General features: G+C 40.5%; 1 protein-coding gene across 1 annotated transcript in view; it reads left to right on the plus strand.

The window, feature by feature from the left end:
• The first annotated feature begins 649 nt into the window (after window positions 1–649).
• SMIM14 (small integral membrane protein 14) overlaps window positions 650–20,003 on the plus strand; it is a 41,518-nt gene continuing 22,164 nt past the window's right edge. The window contains exons 1-2 of the mRNA XM_085322720.1: window positions 650–744; window positions 16,012–16,122. Of these exons, the coding sequence (XP_085178846.1) occupies window positions 16,048–16,122 (75 nt within the window). The 5' untranslated portion in view covers window positions 650–744; window positions 16,012–16,047. The remainder of the gene's footprint in view (window positions 745–16,011; window positions 16,123–20,003) is intronic.

Below are 20,003 nucleotides of genomic sequence, written 5' to 3' on the forward strand. Positions count from 1 at the left end.
AGCGCCGTGGCGCGCAGCGCGGCGCTCCGCGGGGCGAGCCGAGCCGAGCCGAGCCGAGCCAAGCGCCGGCGCGCTTGCTCCTGGCGCTGCGGGGTGATGGGTCCCTTTCCCTCATTTGGCTGCTGGGGCGGGGAGGGGGGTTTAACCCTATCCCTTCCTTTATTTATTTATTTTATTTTTCCTTTTAAGGAGCTCTGTGTGATACTTTGAGCCAAAAAGTCTTATTTTCCTCTCTCTAAGGCAGCTAGAACTGCCACACTGACAGCCGTGTGTCTGCCCCCGGGGCTGCGCCGCTTTTTGAGGAAAGCATATCCAGCTAAAGTGGCAGAAATCAGGCAATGTCGCGTAAAACACAGTCGCGGAGAAGGAGCCGTGTCACGTGCCCGTTAGTTTACTGAGGGTAGGATTCCTGCCAGGAGCGCTTCCTGTGTGCGTGCCAAGATCCGAGATCGCGGCAGAGCACRCTGCGGGGTCGGCTTGGCCTTGGGGAGCGCGGGGCATCCCGCGCGGTCGTTCCTCCGTAACCTCACCCGGTCGGGCTCCCGAGACCTGCTCGGCCACCCGCTTCCACGCGAGGCCTCAACTGACCTCTGCTCTTGTATGAGTGTAGCGCGTGACCGACACTAAAAACTTCTTTTTCCCCCCAGAAAATCCAGTCAGTCTCCAGTGGCTGTCTTCCAGGTCACCAGTTTGTGGGTATAGGGACTGTTTGTACCAGCTGAACATCCTTACCTGTGCTAATCGGTAAGTTTTCAAAACTCATCAAAACTTAGAGGCGAGAATATCTAAAATAAAAGCTTCTTATGTTAATTTTATGAGTGTGCTCGCTGGGGAAGGAACGTATCTGCAGTGAGCATTAGTGGGTTACTTCTTGGAGCTCTTCGCATGCTTAGCTCTGAAGAGTGCTCTTGACCTTTGCTCGTTTTGGTTACTTTCCAAAAGCACACATCAGCTCAAAAAATTCAGAATAAGGAAGAAATGAAAATCAGATTTTTACTATTTATAATGACAGAATATATCCTTCATAATCCCATCTCATTCTTTATATTCTTATGAACTGTCCGGATGTAAGAAATCAAGCTATTGTTGTTGATTATTGATTTAATAATTGACCCTTCCACTGACAGTTTGGCTTGAAATGGTGGAAGCAATTGACAAAATAAAAGTGACAAAATTGATTAAATAACCATTCTAATGGTTAGCGGTACATCAGTCAGTGAAGATGTKCATGCTTCTTCCTTCCTCTGCCGCTGACATGGCTGAGTCTAAGCTCTTTGGCTGTGTTGCCCCTTTTTGTAAAACACAAGATTTACAATTCTTGCTTAACTCTAGARTGCTGTAGGCTCCTGTATGTCAAATGGTTTAAGAGCCTTTGTATAAGGTACTAAACCAATGTAAAGTCGTACTGGGTTTATTATTGATCCACAAAGTTTATCTAGTGTGTTTCTTTTATGCAGAGAAGTCCCTGACCTGTTCAGGACCAGAATGGGCTCTTTTAGAATTGAGACTGCAGTAAAAGCCATTCAGTACTTCTAGCTGGGTCGTGCATGGGAGAAATGTGCACGGCCCACTTGCATGGCCTATGCTATGCGCATCATGTGCTGCCCTGATTTTAAAGCAAAAATAACAAAATACACTTACCGTTAAAGAATTAGTAGTGTAAAAGTATTTTTWAAATGTATTAAGGATTTAATTGTTTTGTAACCATCAATGTGTCTGCTCTCAAAACGTTGGTATCTTGTTTTAGAGAAAGTTAGTTTCTAACTGACTTCTTGTTTTGTTATTAATTTCTCATTTCCTACTTTCATATATTTAGACTTCAGAATTAGTGATGTGTGAATGTTATTTGCATAACAGATATGCAATAAAACAGAGTCTGTGTTCATGTTTCAGAATTTTCCCTCCTAGATATTTTAGGTGCTTGACAGGCTTTCTTAAAGGCCAGATTTTGTCTCTGAAGTTCATTTTAGCAGAATTGTGCCTAAATATATACAATATCAAGAGTTTTTTGTAGGGATTTGAACAAGCATATTAAAAGTGGCAAGACCCTCATTCTCTTCTTACAACTGCATATGAATGGCATCGGTGTATAGTGCCCTGATAATACCAAATACCAGATTCTTTCTCTGTATGTTTTGACCATTTATCCAGTTACTTGTCACAACAAATACAGAAATATATTTTGGCAGATGCATTTATGCGTAGAAAAATTGTATCATCTGCCCATATTCTGCTTGGAGAAGCAAATTAGAGAGCCCATGTGCCTGCTTTGCATAGTCAGGTTATCTATTATTAAACTTTTAAGCATGCTTTATGTTTTAACTTCCTAGGTTGTGGATTGAATTTATTAATGTATAAAGACCTATCTAGTTGTTAATAAGGCACCTGATTCTACAAGATAAGTACTTTTTGAAAGACCCAAAGGCTCCCAAGTTGTCTCTAGTACCATGGAAGCTAAGTAAACATTGCAAGGCAAAGCCAAATCTTGCAGTTCTTGTTCACGTAAAAGGAAAAAAAAGCATTGATTTTTGCCAGAATAGTTCCTTCTGCTTATAATGTTGTGACTCTCCAATATCTAGCTTGCYGAGGAAATTGTTTTGAAGTAAGGCTCCTCTTTACATAGAGGAATACAGTCAGGGATAGAAAAAGGATCAGTGTATATTAGTCTTACTTCTGCTGGACTTCAGTAGTGGTACAGTGGAGAAGTGAGGTTCAATCCTCCTCTTTCCATTCTGTCACCTATTCCACGGTGTTGGCTGAGGCAGGGGAAAGGTCCCTAGTGATGGCTGATGTTGCTTTTCCTGAAAGATTTGAAAATGCTCAGAGAGCAGCCTCTGGCATGATTGAGTTGTACATTTATTAATTGAACCAGTATGCTTCAGAGGCTTTAAGTGTCTAGCTGGTATTTTTAGAGATAGTGGGATGAATTAGTCCCGTTTGGTGGGAGCAGAGTTATGCTTGATAAAAGTTTTCCTCATTAAGATTAGTTCCTTGTTCTGATTCTGCTGCAGCTTTGCATACATTAAAAAACACGACTTTCTGGATATATATATGGAAATATAGTTTCATTCCTGCTTTATAAAACTGCTAGACAAATGTCAGACCTAAAGCATTGACATTTCCTAGGAAAGAAAAGATTTTATCAAAAAGAATAGAAAAGCTCTACAGAAATGTAGTGCCAACCATTAAGCAGTTGCAACTCTTTACTTGTCAGATCTTTGTCAAATGCTGGTAACAGAGCCATGGCATTTTTTGTTTAATCCATGCATCCATTTGTATGTTTCCTGTCAGTTAATGTTAAAAGCTTTGTTTTTAGCAAGGCAGTATTTTTAGAGAACTTGATAAGATATTTTGTCAGTTTTCATATATGAAGTCAGTTTAGGAAAAGAAAGAACCGTCCAAATGAAATTACATGAAAATGTGGCGAAAAGTTGGGAGTTGTTTCTTTAAATAGTTGGACTAAATCAGATGTGAAACAAAGCATCCTGGTGTGAGTAGCCCTACTTAGCAAAAATTCCTGTGCAAGTGCTTACAGTATCGTCAGGGGCTTGTCACTTTTCATATCTGGATGAGACTGCTGGCAGCTATCATTAAGCATCCTTATTTAAAAATATTGGACAGAGCTTTTGTGATAGAGTTCCGGGAAATACAGGAATATTCTTATGCATAGAATGTGCAAAAAAGACTTTTTTTGAGCCACAGAGATTGTTGGATGCTTCGGTTTCAAATTGTAAGTAGAAAAAATGTGTTTAAAGATTTAAAAAATCTTGTACTTTCATACCATAAAACTGTGGAGCTGAAGGTGAGATATGTGTTTCAAAGCAACTAATACTMGTCTGATGAAATATTACTATGTATTTCTCTTATGCAAATTGATGTAATAGATTTAAAAATCTTTTTCTAGTAGGTGCAGCAGAGACTTGTATCAGTACCTATAATTTGCATTAGTACTTTTCCCTTTTGATGAACTAAACTAGTCTGCGAATCTGCTGAATAGCTAGATGCTCTTCTCGGGTAAGATCTGGGTTGTCTTTTACCTTAGCGCATGTAAATAACCAAGTTCAGAAATCCTGTTAATTGCTACAGGTTCCCTCTGGTATAAGTACTGATTAAAAATATCCTAACTGATAAGCTGAAATTGTTTTGTGCAGGTATGCTAAAATCCTGATTCAACTTCCACTGAAGTCAAAGACAGGCATCTGCTAACTTCTGATAAAATTTGATCTGGCCTAAAGGGTTAGGAGTAGGGCTGCCAGGGAATAGAGCTGCTTTCATCTGAAAATTGAAAATCCTACTATCTTTCTCAGCATGCTGCTACTCTGCTAAATCTGTTTGCTCGGTGGCAAGTTATTAGAAACATATGTCACCCCTGGAGAAAAAAATAATGAAAATATTCCAAAGAAATTCAGTATAATTTTGTGTTTGTATGTGATTGGAGTAACAGTAAGGAGTGGTGCGTTTTTTAACACATTCGAGGATTTAGTTAGGTATTTTGTAATCTAAATAATTGTTCTCTTAATGAACAAGTCTAAAAAAAACTTCATAGCTTATGGTTTAGGGCACTAAAGCTGTACTTGCTGGCTCAAGACTGGAAAAACTTTAGTTTTTATTTGTTGTAAAATTGTATACTTGGTAAAGAAGTTAATAAGATTTTTTTAATGTTAACTTCTGCAAAGAGATGAAATGTCTAAAAATTTATTAGAAACTTAATGGTTTAGCCTCAGAAACAGTTACTTCAAAATAGTAAGTTATTATAGGTCATCTGACCCACAGTAACTGCCTGGGCACTGACCGTTAGTTCATGGTAGTTGTGAAGTAAAGTATCTCAGCTTAACTGTTACGGACTAAACAAAGTCACATTAACTCACAATTCCGAAAGGTTAAATGTTTGGAGGGGACAGTTGCCACATCTCAGCTGTTGTGCAGTAGCTTTGTTACACCACAATAATTTGCTCATGAACTCGTGTCCTGAAGCTCACTAAATTTGTCTTAGACTTGGATCAACTTTGAACTCCCCAGGTACTTTGGTACATTTGAACATACTAATCATAATATATTTTGTCATCAGAAGAGAGGGCTTTATATAACTAGGTTACATCATTTGAGAGGAATAAACCATTTTTTGATATTTAGTCTTCTAAGATAAAAAAAAATGTTTTATATTATGAAGCTTGGAAGTTAAATACAAAATATTTTTGGGGGTGGGTAACAGGCAGCAAAGTTGGGTTCCCTGTTCTTCAGCCACAGGGAGTCTCCTGGGAGATGCTCACCTCTGCTGTTCTTCGTTTGCAGGGAGAACCTTTATTGCTTGCCCAGCAAAGTTTGCTCCCCGGAGCATCAGCTCCTCTTTAATCTGTAGCCACTTGTTTAGGAGCAGGGCTGCCTACCCTTGAAACGCAAGGCTTTATCTCTAGTTGACATGGCACAGCATGTGGGTACGCTCTCAGTGCTGGTGCAGAAGTGCTTGCTTTCAGCAGGGTTTCAGATTCAATGCGCCTGGCTTCCAGCAGTAGTGCATCAGTCATAGCTGTAGGGGCACTGAATTTAGGAGGCCAGCAGTTGTTGCTGGGGAATGGGAAGAGGAATGTGAGCAGACTGTAGTGCTGGAGAAACTAACCGAAAGCAGGAGAGTAGGCAAATTTGCTTGGGAGCTGGCTCTGCTAGTTACCACTCAAGCAGAAAATCTCATTAATGGTCATGGGAGCTCTTGCCTTACTGAAGACCACAGGAGACGGCTCCTGGTTTGCTCTGCTAACTGGTTGGAAAGCAATAGGTTAGTAATTTTACTGTGATCAGCTCACTCTTTTGCATTAACATCTGTCAGGCAATGTTGAAATACCCACTAGTCATTCAGTATAATAGAAATAATGTTGTTGTCCTGGACCATTGTCACAGTCTTCTACATTAGAAATAAATGTTAAAGTGAAGCTGAAGCATTTACTTAGCAGAAAGAGAGTATTATTCGTGGACAATGTTCTGTTCAGTTGACATATTCTCTTAATTAGCTTTCATATTCTAAGAGATTTCTTTCAAAAAAAGTCATCATTTTAACAAAAGGGTGACCAAATGTTGACACTTGGAATTTGGCAGTAGAATTCTGTATCAAATATTAGTAAATTAATTCTAAAATAGCTGGACTGCATTTTTGGTCTGTGCCTGTATGTAGATAATTAGCTCCTTTTCAAGTGTTTTGCCCAGAAGAATTAAACCACTTGCCTGGGAATAAGTAAATAGCTTTTTAAAGCTCGGTGGATCTTATGTGGCTTCCTTCAGGAATTCAGTTTTGATCGCTAACAGCAGCTTAATTGCCTTAAAGTCTGAAATACTTCTCACATACTGGGGGCTGCCCATGCAAAGGCCAGCTAGCTATAACTGGAACAGGGGGGGAGTTTAATGTGTGGATTCTTGTCCTCCAAGAGTTATACTTGACACTGACCAGCCAGAAGAAGCATTTGTATCATCTTCAGTATTTCTCTGATGCACTGTTCACAGTGTTTAATAAATGTACCTCAGCATACTTGCAGCCTTGGTTAGCATTGTGTCATCTTCACTACCTGCTGAATAGCAAAACGTATTGTTGCTCCCAGGCTTGCAGTAGATCCTTCCACTCTTAAAATCAGTGCGAATTTTGTACATGCCTCAGTGAGAGAATTGTGATGTTTGGCTGTGAAAGGGCTTTGGCTATATTATAGGCCTTGAAGGCCCCATGCTGTGGCTCTTGCTTCATCACTCTAGATGTTAGCACTGTTGACAGGGTGTTGCCAAGAAAATTTTTTCTTTATTCTACTCACAGCAAATCCAGATGACCTCAAAGAGGTAAAAATGATAGCAACCTTAACTGCTTATGATGTTGAGGTGCTCAGTCTATGGGGACAAGAGATGTACTAGTGCTGCAGCGATCTTGTGAGACCATTAGAAAAATATCAGTGAAGTTGCTTTGCACTTGCTTCCCAGTTCTGAGCCTGTCCTTGCTCAACAGCTCCTTCCATAGGTTGGGCGGGTCTCTGTGGTATCCTTCAATGGCTGGATCTGTGTTTCTTTGGTTTTGCTCTTATTTTTAAGGAGTTGTTTTATTGTAAATTAGCATTTGTGAGAAGCACCAGATGGATGACATGGGAAAATTAATTCATAATTTATTTACATAGAAGTGATTTCTGAGACAGTAGCAAAGTGAACCCGTTAGTATGTCTCAAGCAGGATTTTGTTCGGTAAAKAGTCCTTTAATGGAGCTCCTTCTGGTCATGATGTCCCTGCTGAAACCAGCAAGAACAGCACCAGTTATGTGTGTGTATGTGTATGGGTAAGCACTGACTTTTCCATGAGGAAAGGAACTGGTTTAACTTAATCTGCATTGAAAAGTTAGTCTCAGATCTTCTTAACTATCCTGAGAAAAGTTGCTGTGCGAAAATAAACTTGACAACTCGTCAGGCTATTGCAAGAAGTCCAGGGAGACACACTTCTGCTTTCAAGTACAAGATTAGCTTCTTTCCCCTCCTCTCCAGATTTATAAGGAAAGAGAATTGCTTTATACTCTGAAAGCGTTGCTCTGTCTAGGAATCATCTTTGGGCTTTATATCAGCCATCAACATCATTTCAGCACTTTTCACTAGAAAAGCTAAATGGRTGATCTGAACTGGGACAATTAATTAGAGAAATCTGTAATTGGAGCCACACTTCACTGTGGCAGCGCTCCTCTTGGCAGGACCCACATTTACATCCTGCTGTTCTGCTTTTGTAGCCTAGTCAGCCAGTTGGTTTCCTTTGTACTGAAAACTCAACTTAATGCCCAGGAGTAGGCCTGGTAGAGAAAGATCATGAATACTCCTCTAGAGATCTGTGACCTTCCAGGGCACTACATCCTGGTCTGCTGAAGTCAGTGGGAGTGCTAGTGTTTGTTTCAGTAGAAGCAGTATTTGTTTCAGTAGAAGTAGAAGCATGGAAAAGAGGATGGGAGAGAGCTTCTGTTGTGTTGTTAATGAAAGAGATTAAAAATTATAAAAAATACAGATATAATATTGCAGTGTTTCAGACTTAAGTTCTGCAAGACAATATTTACTTGAACCACCTAAATTACAATAATAGAGGAAAACAGATCACTGGAATGTTTTAATTAGTATCAATTTATATGTAAGATTCTTCTTTTTTAACAGATCCTATTTTTAGCCTTGTTTGAATTGAGAAAGTTGCTTTATAGAAGAATTCTTAAAATCTTCAAGSTTATTTTAGCCAGCTTCATAACCCCAATAGTTTAGCAGCACTTCCATGAAAAGGTACAGGCCATCTGCACTGGATAGTTGTAAGGATCTGGTCTGACCAGAAAAAAAAACATTTTGTAGGGAAATTCAGTCAGTCCTGTCTGCACATACCTCTGGTTTGATTATTTAAGAGAAAAAAATATCCAGTCCACGTGTATTATTTTTACATTCTATGCTGCAATGCAATCTGAAGATAAATTTGCTACAGAAGTCAGTGGATAAAATGACATGGCCCATCTTACTTGAAGAGTTCAGTTGTACAGCTGAAATAATAAGCAGTTAAATAATAGACTAGTGAGCTGGATATAGGTAGTTCAACAGAATGACTAACAATACAAGTAAGATTCTGTGGGAAGGAGGATGTGCCTGAAGTAGAAATTTTAGAGAATGTGACAGTCAAGAGGAAAATGATTACACAACAAATATACAGAATAGGTTTAGATGGATTCACCAGGCTCAAATGTTTAGACTCTCTGTTGGTTGATCACTAGTAAGCAGTATTACAGCATTGCCTTGATAAAGATACCTTTATATATTATTTTAGTGCATACCTAATTAATGTTAAGTTAGACTTTGGGTAACTGAGAGGGGTTGAGTAAGTCTAGTCCATCGAAGAGGCAGGATTTTTAGATGCCAGAAAAGTATACTTGGAAGTCATTTGGAGATGGGTGAAATTATACAGAAGAACCAAATTTGAGTAGAGCTGTAAAGAAAATAATCACAGGAGGAGTAAGGTGCTGTAAGGATCCAAAGGCTGTTTAAATGCAGATGAGGAGGCAAGAAGAGAACAAGGTTTTTATGGAAACATGGATCTTTTAGGAGATCTTGAAAAGTATAAGAGAAGAGGGTTTCTGCCTGTATCAGCAGGATCAAAATGAACTTTTTGTCTTTGAGGCAGTAAATTGTTCATGGTTCGTGTGTGACTTTTGTTATTTTAGCCCTTCATCAGTTTTCAGAATGCCTGCAAATCCATAACAGGTTACTTGCTTTCCTTCTAAAATTCTATACATCTTTTCATTTGTTTTGCTATATTCTCTAAAACTGAGTTCAGAAACAAAATTAACCTTGTTAAAGGTATTGACAGCTGTACTTTGAAATACAGCGATTGCCTGAAAAACAATAGTGAGTCAAATGAGGGGCATTTAGCTTCTCCTTTTAGTAATGTGGAAAGATTCTGTTACTTGTCTGCTGTACTATGAGGTATTTTGCCCCAAAGGGCTTCTAATCTTCAATCTGCAATGAAATGGTAACACACCAAGAACAGTTCTCAGCAGAGGAAAGTCAGTCATTGTATGTTTGATGTGTGATATTCTGCCTTTTAAAAGTGTCTGGATCCAAGAAAGGTAAGAGTTGATAGGCTTAGTGTTTTAATGCTGGAGATACCACATTTGGTTCATGCTAAATCTGCAGCAACTCTGATTTGTATATCATGTTCAGTAAATGTTGAATGTCAAAATTATAAATATTTTTAACCACTCCTTTTTTACCAGGGAGTACATTTCACCCATACATGTACTTTGACAGTCTTGTTCATCAAGACTGTATTAAAGTCACATTAGAGAGCTTCCAGCACATGAAAGATTGACAACATTTCTTGTTTGTCTTCATGCTGGAAAGGAATTCAGTTTTGCAATGACTAGGGTGGAGAGAAGCAGAGTATAATTTCTGTCTCCCAGAGCTCACCAGCTGCATGCTATTTATTCAGGAGAGGTGCTGCTGAAGTAGGAAAGAATGTATAGTTATTTCAGTAATTTAAAATATAAAAGAGTCTCCAACTGCAGAAGAACAATTGCATTGTATCCATAAAGATTGCTTTTTTGGTAGTAGGATGTATGAAATATATTACATAACTGTAGGGATGGGACTGTGAAGRTAATAAAAGGAAGAACAATTTCCAATAATTACTGTGATAACTGAGAATGTTATTTTTTTAAAGCATAACTGAGAAATGTTTTTCAGTCTGGCTTCATTACCTGCAATTGCAAATAGAAACTGAAGTCAGAAGGTAATGGTGGGCTTTTATTTCTGTCTTAAATCATCAGAGACCATCCACCACTTTGTTCCAGGGTAGCAGTAGTCTTGGCTCTGACTACAGTATTTTAATTTCAGTAATACTGCTTATGATTGTCTCTATGGGCCCCTTTACTCGAGGAAGGTCATATTAACTGTTTGATGGTACATCATATTTATCTATGTATTTGTAAACTCTCTTTTATTTTACTTTCTCTCAGTATCTATTACTTTGGTTAGTCTAGAGGACATAATGTATACCTTCTCAGCTGTTATCAGTGAGAGCCTTGGCTTGTTTAGCAAACATACCTTCCAAATTTATGTAAACTCTGTGAATTAAATATTGTATTAGCAATAATATGGCCAAAACAAATACAGTAAYTTTAGGCACAGTAAAAGTAACTCCCTCTGTCAACGTATTTGGTATGTACATACGTGACAAGTACTTGATTTCGTAGTCTCACCAACTGATGTGGTCTTACTAGTTATTCTGTAAATCCAAAGAAAACCAGGGTAATGGTAGACAGGAAAACATACAGAAAATAGTATAAAACTTCAAGCTCTTTTTTTTTTTCTTTGTCTTTCCTTTCATGTCATGATGAGAAGAAGGGAGCGCTTCCTCCCTTTTTCTGTGGCAGATTGTATGTAAAAGCTATATTTGCAAAAGGTGGAGAGTTGATGTGACTCACATCGAGGAGGTCAGAGCTGGGCAAAAAGGGTAGCAGCTGGCAGGAGGCCGGGCAGCTGCGAGTGCTGGGAGGCAGACAGGAAGCGCACTGCAACGCTGCACAGCATTTTCAAACGAACAGGCTGCCTAAAAACACACAGGGCAGTCAAGGAATCCTGCTCAGTTATATATTAAAAATACTAGTCTCTTAGTACCAAATCTTATGCAGGTTCATGAAACATTTATAAACTAAAGATCGAATTACAGTGCTTAGTTGATATTTAGTAATTATGCATTCAAAGTGTATTGCAAATAATACAGTGATTAAGCAAAAATATTTTTAATGAGACATACAAATATGACAGTGTCATCTTACAAGTGAAAATTATCATATAGTTTGGGGTGGTTCTCTCTTCATTATAGCTGGTCAGCCTCGCATAAAATCTTCAGTTCCCAGCAAAAAGTAATTACATAACAAAGAATTACTTGCATGTTTTTTAGAAGTATAAAAACAACCTAATTTTAGCTTCTCTTTGACGGAAAAACACAACACTGTTCCCAAAATAGATGGTCTGTCTTTGATGCTTTTCTGACAAAAAAGTTTCTTAAAGATTTGGAGTAGAAAAAGATAAATGATGATTCCTTTAAGCATTCATGTGAAAGTGAGAGAGCTTATAAGGGAGCTTGTATTGAAAGCTTGCATGGCATTTAAGTTTGTGACATGTGTTCTGCTTTATTTTAGCTCACTAAGGTAAGTCATCATGTACAATTCAGGTGCCTTGGGGTAAATTCCTTCCTAGCACAACAACACTTCCATTTATGATGTTATATATGAGATTAATTTGCCCCATTTGTTGTCTAATCTTTTTCATTGTATGCACTATGAAGAATGCTATCCTGGTTTCTCTGATGATGATTCTTATCTGATGTTCTGGTTTGTCCTAGTCATATAGAGATTAACACCCCCCTCTATAATTATCATGCCATTATTATGTGTTACTGACTCCTAAACCCTTTCAGGTGAAAATTAAATACTGCTTTGTGATGTATGGTGCAAATACCTGGTTTTAGATGTCAGTATTTTGTCCAGGGTAAATCAGTGCTTACCTGTCATTTACACTAAAATAGTTCTAGAAAGTCAATTCTGGCTGAAGTGACATGTCGTCCAGAGACTACGTAGCTGAAAAAAATTTCTTCTGTTCTTGCCATGCAATTATAATGATTCTGAGATAATTTCTCAAATTTTAGTGTAGTAGCTTTAAAAATTAACTGTCAAAAGTTATCATTAGATCATCTGTTTTGATCCTCAGTATATTGAAGAGCGTTACTTCTATACTTGGTTGCTTCTGTACTTTATTCAATAACCTGTATTTCTTTGAAGCACATCATCTGAATACATGAAGAGATGGGAAATCCACCTCTTTGGCAGTTCATTCGGCTCATCAGTCACCCTATGGGTAAAAATGTATGCCTGTTCCTCTTCAAATTTGGTTGATGATAGTTGCTAAGAATTGGTTCTTGTTACGATTTTCCCCTCTTCATGAAAGAACTTTTCGATACCTAGGGTTTTTTCTATGCAAAGGTATTTGTGTGTTACTGAATCAAGTCATCTCTCAGTTGTCTTCTCAGTAAATTGTTAGATTAATCTTTCTTAGGGTCTAGGCACAGTGTTTTGTCTATCTCTTCCATACATCTTTGCTCTTTTGCAATTTTTGATATCTTTTTTAAAACATGGAAACCCTAGCAGATAAGGTGCTGAAGTTCATGCTCAGTAATGCAGATAGAGATAGCTCAACTTTCACAGTCTGGCCCTTTGCACAATGGCAGAGACTTACACAGAAGAATCATAGAATCGTAGAATTGGTAAGGTTGGAAGGGACCTGCGGAGATCATCTAGTCCAACCTCCCTGCTCAGCAGGGTCACTTAGAGCACGGTAGACAGGGTTGCATCCAGGCAGCCCTTAAAGATCTCCAGAGAAGGAGACTCCACAACCTCTCTGGGCAGCCTGTTCCAGTGCTCTGTCACTCTCACGGTGAAGAAATTCCCCCTCACATTCAGGCGGAACTTCCTGTGCTTCAATTTCTGCCCATTGCCTCTTGTCCTGTCACACGGGATAACTGAAATGAGTTTGTCCCTGTCCCCTTGACACCCTCCCTTCAGGTACTTGTACACATTGATCAGATCCCCCCTCAGTCTTCTCTTCCCCAGGCTGAAGAGGCCCAGCTCTCGCAGCCGTTCCTCATAAGGCAGATAGATGCTCCAGCCCTCTGATCATCTTTGTAGCCCTACGCTGGACTCCCTCCAGTAGCTCCATGTCTCTCTTGTCCTGGGGAGCCCAGAACTGGACACAGTACTCGAGATGAGGACCCACCAGCGCTGAGTAGAGGGGCAGGATCATCTCCCTCGACCTGCTGGCAATACTCTTCCTAATGCACCCCAGGATACCATTGGCTTTTTTGGCCACAAGGGCGCATTGCTGGCTCATGGTCAACTTCTTGTCCACCAGCACTCCCAGATCTTTCTCTGCAGAGTTGCTCTCTAGCAGGTCAGCCCCCAGCTTGTACTGGTGCCTAGGGTTATTTTTCCCTAGGTGCAGGACTCTGCACTTGCCCTTGTTGAACCTCAGGAGGTTCCTCTCTGCCCAACTCTCCAGCCTGTCCAGGTCTCTCTGAATGGCAGCACAGCCCTCTGGTGTGTCAGCCACTCCTCCCAGCTTGGTATCATCAGCAAACTTGCTGAGGATGCACTCTGTCCCCTCATCCAGGTCATTGATGAAGAAGTTGAACAAGATGGGACCCAGTACTGAGCCCTGGGGGATGCCACTAGCCACAGACCTGCAGCTAGACTCCGCGCCACCGATGACAGCCCTCTGAGCTCTGTCTTTCAGCCAGTTCTCAATCCACCTCACTGTCCACTCATATAACCCACACTTCGTGAGCTTCTCTAAGAGGACATTATGGGAGACAGTGCCAAAAGCCTTGCTGAAGTCAAGGTACACAATGCCCACTGCTCTTTCCTCATCTAGCCAGCCAGTCATTCCATCACAGAAGGCTATCAGGTTGGTTAAACAGGATTTCCCCTTGGGGAATCCATGCTGGCTACTCCTGATCACCTTCTTCACCTCCATGTGTCTGGAGATGACATCCAAAATGAGCTGTTCCATCATCTTACCAGGGATGGAGGTGAGGCTGACCAGCCTGTAGTTGCCTGGGTCCTCCTTCTTGCCCTTCTTGAAGACTGGAGTGACATTGGCTTTCTTTCAGTCCTCAAGCACCTCTCCAGTTCTCCAGGACCTTTCAAAGATGATGGAGAGCGGCCTGGCAACAACATCCGCCAGCTCCCTCAGTACCCATGAGTGCATCCCATTGGGGCCCATGGATTTGTGGATGTCTAGCCTGCCYGGAAGGTCTCTAATCCTATCCTCCTCAACAAAGGAAAGTCTTCCCTTCTCCAGATTTTCTCCCTCACATCCAGGCTGCAGGATTCCTGGGGGCTGCCCTTAGCAGTGAAGACTGAAGCAAAGAAGGCATGCAGTAAGTCTGCCTTCTCTGAATCCCTTGTCACCAGGGCCCCCGCCCCATTCAGTAGCGGGCCCACATTTTCCCTAGTCCTCCTCTTGCTGCTGATGTATTTGAAGAAGCCCTTCCTGTTGTCCTTGACATCCCTTGCAAGACTCAATTCCAGCTGGGCCTTAGCCTTCCTCACTGCATCTCTACATACTCTGGCTGCATTCCTGTAATTCTCCCAAGTAGCCAAGAATGGCAGGCACTGTCAGGGAAAGGAAGAGAGGACCTCTGAAATGCCTTTTTTCTTTTCCATCTTTTCCTTCCCCTAAGAAGGAAGAATTATTACAGTAATGCATTCCCTTGTATAAAGATACCTTGTAGTAATATGAGCTATTATTCTTTCGCCTAGTGAGGTTAAAACATCCAAATATTTATGTGTAATCAAGGCCATATATTTTTATCAGTGAAGGTTGCAGACTTTATGTGCTGAGTCAGGGTAAGCATGTTCTCTACCTAGCCTTACCAAATGGCTGGCACCTTCATAAACGACTCATTTTAGGAAGTGAAGAGGCTGTATCTGCTCTATGCCCTTGCATTTATTAAGCCTTCCAGTTATCCCACCAAGGTCCTCAGTATGTGCAACACAAACACAAGCAGAATTTAGTTTTACTGATATCAAATTAACAATAATATTTTGAAAGTATCATTATGCAGAACTGATCTCTATTACTGTAAGAGTCTTCATTAGGGAGGACAAATCTGATTTGACCATTGGAGTAGATATTTCTGGCAATCTGCTATGTATTTTGACCATTAATTAAGTCACTGAGAAAACTATTGGTAGATAGTAAAGATATGCTCATCGTATCGCTGACGTGTCTGGTGTGGAACATGTTTTAGCAGGTGAGTAACACAGAATGGACTCCCTACTGTGTCCATTACAGTTTCTTTGAACTTTCTGTGTGGCTAACTGGATGGCTTACTTCTTTGATCTAAAATTAGTGTGCATAGCTTCATTTTTAAAGTGTTTCCAAGTACCTCCATTTTTGCACTCCTGCAGCTTGCTTTCATTATACAATAAGGATGATAGTTTCCTCCTGTAGCAAAGAATTTACAGTGTTTATAATTGTTTTCCTATGCATTAATCCAGAGGGAGAAGGTGAGTGGTTTGTAAGGGATTTAGGAGCACAAGTTCCACTGACTTTTCAAATTGGATTCATACACTTAAAAGTTCTTCTATGTAGATGAGCAACCACAATTTAATCCTTATAGTTTTTCTTTGTTAGGATATCTTTCCTAGAGACATGTGTGAAAACCCAGGATGGGGGATACAGTCTTGCAAAAAATTATTTGGCTCTGTAAGGAAGCGTGTATGAGACACTGCTTTCAGCAACATCAAAATGTAATTGTACWTACCAGGCTTCTTCATTCATGCTGCCAAAGGAATAATAGGATTACCCTGCTTTGTTTTGCTTTTTCACCCTGGCATTAAATGAACTGAAATCTGATGTGTGAGTCTCTGGAAAATAGTGTCAGTTGCAAAAGAGCTCATTTTCCTTTTATTTTTCGTAGGTATTCACAATCAAGTTCTGGTTTATCCAGAGAATCATGGCAGAAGGTGGATTTGATCCTTGTGAATGCATTTGCTCACATGAACATGCAATGAGAAGACTGATAAACCTGGTAAGGAAAACATGAGGCTGTTTGAAAGGGAACTGGTTTGAACATTACTGCAGCAGTTTCAGACTTGCAGTAACTGAAGCTTTTGATTCTGCTTGTTTAGTTGCCTGTGTAGTTAGAATCTGTGTATCTGACTTTCTAATGAGCTTTTAACTGGTTAATACAAATGATAGCTTTCTGTTTATTTCCCAGAGCTACACTTTTTACAGCATTGGCAGTATTTTTATTGAAATGCTTTTCCATAACCTTTTTTTTTAGTCTGTGTAAAAGCAAAGAAACCGTGCTGTAAACATTTGAGTTCAAAGTGATCCTGCACATATCATAACATATGAATATGTGGAGCTTTTGATAACAAGGTCTACATTTCTAAAATTAGGCTTTAAAAATAGCAAAGTTGATAATCCAGTGATTTTTGAGTCCTGACATAAGAAGTTGTATAAGAAGTCTGTTTCTTGCTACGTCATTGATTTGGTTGAGGAACTTAGAACTACAAAAATTTATTTTACATTTCTGTGACTGACCTATAAAACAGCAATGATTTCTTGCTTTCATGTAGCACTTACTTTAATATCTATTGAAGAAAAAGCTACATAAGTGCTAGGTATTTTTTCTAAGTAAAAGTACATGTATTTTAATATAATACTAACAATTTTGAACTGTGAGCAAATAGGTAGATTTGGTTGCAACTGTAATTTGGCTATTTAAACTATTTTAAGATCACATTTTACATCAACTTCATTTAGCGTACTTCCCCTTGTTGATTTTTCATAAATTTATTTGTATCCCATTTTCTTTCTTAGGGCCTAAAGTAATATCCCTTTAAGATTGAAGCACAGGAAGTTCTATATGAATGTGAGGGGGAATTTCTTCACTGTGAGAGTGACAGAGCACTGGAACAGGCTGCCCAGAGAGGTTGTGGAGTCTCCTTCTCTGGAGATCTTCAAGGGCTGCCTGGATGCAACCCTGTCTACCGTGCTCTAAGTGACCCTGCTGAGCAGGGAGGTTGGACTAGATGATCTCCAGAGATCCCTTCCAACCTTACCAATTCTATGATTCTAAGATACTGAGTACATTGACCACTCAAGCCAATGTGAGTGAAGAGTGTCCTCTCTAGGATCAGGCCATTATTCAAGGGATTTCTTACGAGCATTTCGGGAAGGGACTCAGGAAAATGTATTCTGCAGCCTATGCTAAAAGTAAGAAAGACTAATATGTAAGTCCCCAAAGAGTGCATGCTTGAAAAAGATGCACCAACTCATTTGGTTGCCCTTAAAATGAAACAACTTCCACCTGCATATATCCAAGGAAGAACAAACTTGTTTTAAATAGCACTTTGCAAGAAATATAGCTTATTCCTGCAAGTGTGTGGATTGCACTTACATTGTGCTGCTTCACTCTGAACGCAGAATCCTGAGTGTCCACACTCTCTTGGTCTTGGAGTGCATCATTAGACTGTCTCATCCAGAGTGCCAGGGGAAACACCTGAAGCTCAAGGAGATTCCATACCTGTTTGTACTCTCAGAGAGCCTGGGTGACCCCATCTTCCAGAATTACTCTGCTTGGAGTAAGCAGAGTTCACAACACACAGCCTTAAAGCAGCACTGCACAGCTGTGCCATCATGTTCCTACGCTGTACCTCTGGGCCTGGATGTACAGCACACCTCTTCAAAAACACATAAGCCACCCTGGGGGCCATACTTGTACCAAAAAAACGCAGACAAGGTTCTCTTTGTCAGAGGGCTACATCACTGACCGTAGCTAGAGGCAAAATGATCCCTCACAACAGCAAGAGGAAATGACAAGTGCTTATCATCTCACAGACCGTGGCCCCTGTTATGCTAGGCATCAGAACTGGGGTTGCCCAAATCTGTGTGGCGTCCAACTGCACCAAAGTCCCAATGACACCAGACAAATAGAACAGATCTATATAGCCAGTTCCATGTTCTGTATGTGCTCATTTTCCCTGGGCAGCTCCTGAGTGGTGCAGCCAGTGCTCCTTTGACTCTCACAAGCCATTGCAGATTGACTCACTTCTGTATTTTATTATTGAACAGGCAACAGGCTTGGTTTGGGGATGGAGGTACAAGGACAGAATGGGATGTGTACCTGTTTGCTTGGGGTATCACAGAATTATTCAGGGTAGAAGGGACTTCAGGAAGTCATCTTGGCTAACCTGCTCAAAGTGGGGTCAACACTGAATTTAGATCAGATTGTTCAGGTCTTTTATTCCAATTGAGTCCTGAAAACCTTCAAAGGTAGCAATTTCACAGCCTCTTGGGGCAACCTGCTTCTGTGTTTGACTGTTCTTGTGGTGAAGAATCTTTTTCAGTGTGTTGGAACATCCATGTTTTGATTTGTCGTACTTTAGCCTCCTGTCGCTGTGAAGAGCCTGGCTCTGTCTTCTCAGTAGCTTCCTTGTAGGTACGGGGAGGCAGCTGTTAAGCCCTTTGTGAAGAGAAATAACATCTCTTTAATTCTCCTTTCTTCCCTGCTACTCTCATATGGATGCTCATACGCACCTCCTTTCCTGAAAAAGCTCTTTCCCTCGTCCTCAACATGAGACTTGTGCCAGGTGCATGAGTGTTGATGAGCTGTTCTGGTTCTGGATCAGGACTTGGGACCTTGAGGCCTCTGGACACAGGCTAAGGTGGTGGCAAAGGAACCCTCAGGGCCAAGCTTCTGAACGCTGGGAGGGAGGAAGGAGAATGCCTGTTGGCTGCTATTCCCTGTGAGGCTTGTCAGATGCAAGATTGAAGCAGTAAAGCCTAGACATTTGACTTCCCATTCTCCATTTCTCACCTCTTCCTTTTTTGCTAGAAAGCATTAATTGCAGCTGCAGGATTCTGGGTGTGAATGATGCAGGTGAGTTACGTCCAGAATCAGAAAACAGTCTGCAAAGATCTGTGAGACAGATTTTGTTCCTGAGCTGCCGCATGCAGTGTAAGGTGGGCACAAATGGATGATCTGGAGATGCACGGGTTCCTGCATTGCATGAACAGAGCACATGATCGATGCACGCGATCGTGACCCTCAGTGGGGCAGCTGCAAGGAGCAGTCTAACAGTGCTCCTGTGTCGTTTCAGCAATGGAGTTTACTGCTCGGTGTTCAGCTTCCAAAAGATCATATGAATCAGCACTTGAAACTGTGAGAAATAATGGCAAATGCCAAATTTCATCCATCCTAAAAGGCAAAACAGATGCTGCTAAATATTTATAAGCACAATCACTAGCTGGGATAGTTCAGCAGACTCTAGAAAGGAAAAGTCTCAAAAATCATAGTCAGCGGCCAGACTATCATCCTCAAATGACCTGTCAGGTGATTTTAGCAGGATATTTGCTAAACCGCCATCATTACATTTCTAACTCCTATGCTTCAGTAAAAGCTTTCTTTCTAAGCCGCTCCTTTGTCACTCAAACAGGAATTTTGTTATTTTCAAGGGAACCCTTGGACGTTTGTTTTCGGAGTTGCTAAACTGACCTCCGTCCTTGGAGGATGGGTGCCTGGTGTTTCTGAGAGCTGGATCCTCAAAGCCTATTTCTGCCTTAGACTCTGAAGCTGTGGGGAAACAAGGGAGCTAGAGAGTTTGCAGTTTTTTCAGCTTGGGGGGGGGGGAATCCAAATGTGAAAAAATACATCCAAACATGCTGTGTTCCCAGAATGGTTCCATATGCCTACTTGATTCTTGTTAGTGTAGTTAGGTGTGTATGTGAGGATACACCAGAGCCCATTTGGATGACATTATGGCTGGGAGAACTAGTCACAATTTTGGAGCAAAGTATATCACAAAATTGTGGTAATTGGCTCCAGACCAAGTATTGTAAACCCAGAAGCTCAAATTTAAGATCAAATTTATCAAAATGAAAATGTAATTATAAAAAATACCT

This window comes from Rhea americana, unplaced genomic scaffold, assembly GCF_003343005.1.
Source record: "Rhea americana isolate MKP2758 unplaced genomic scaffold, rheAme1 scaffold_8, whole genome shotgun sequence".
NCBI classification, from domain to species: domain Eukaryota; kingdom Metazoa; phylum Chordata; class Aves; order Rheiformes; family Rheidae; genus Rhea; species Rhea americana.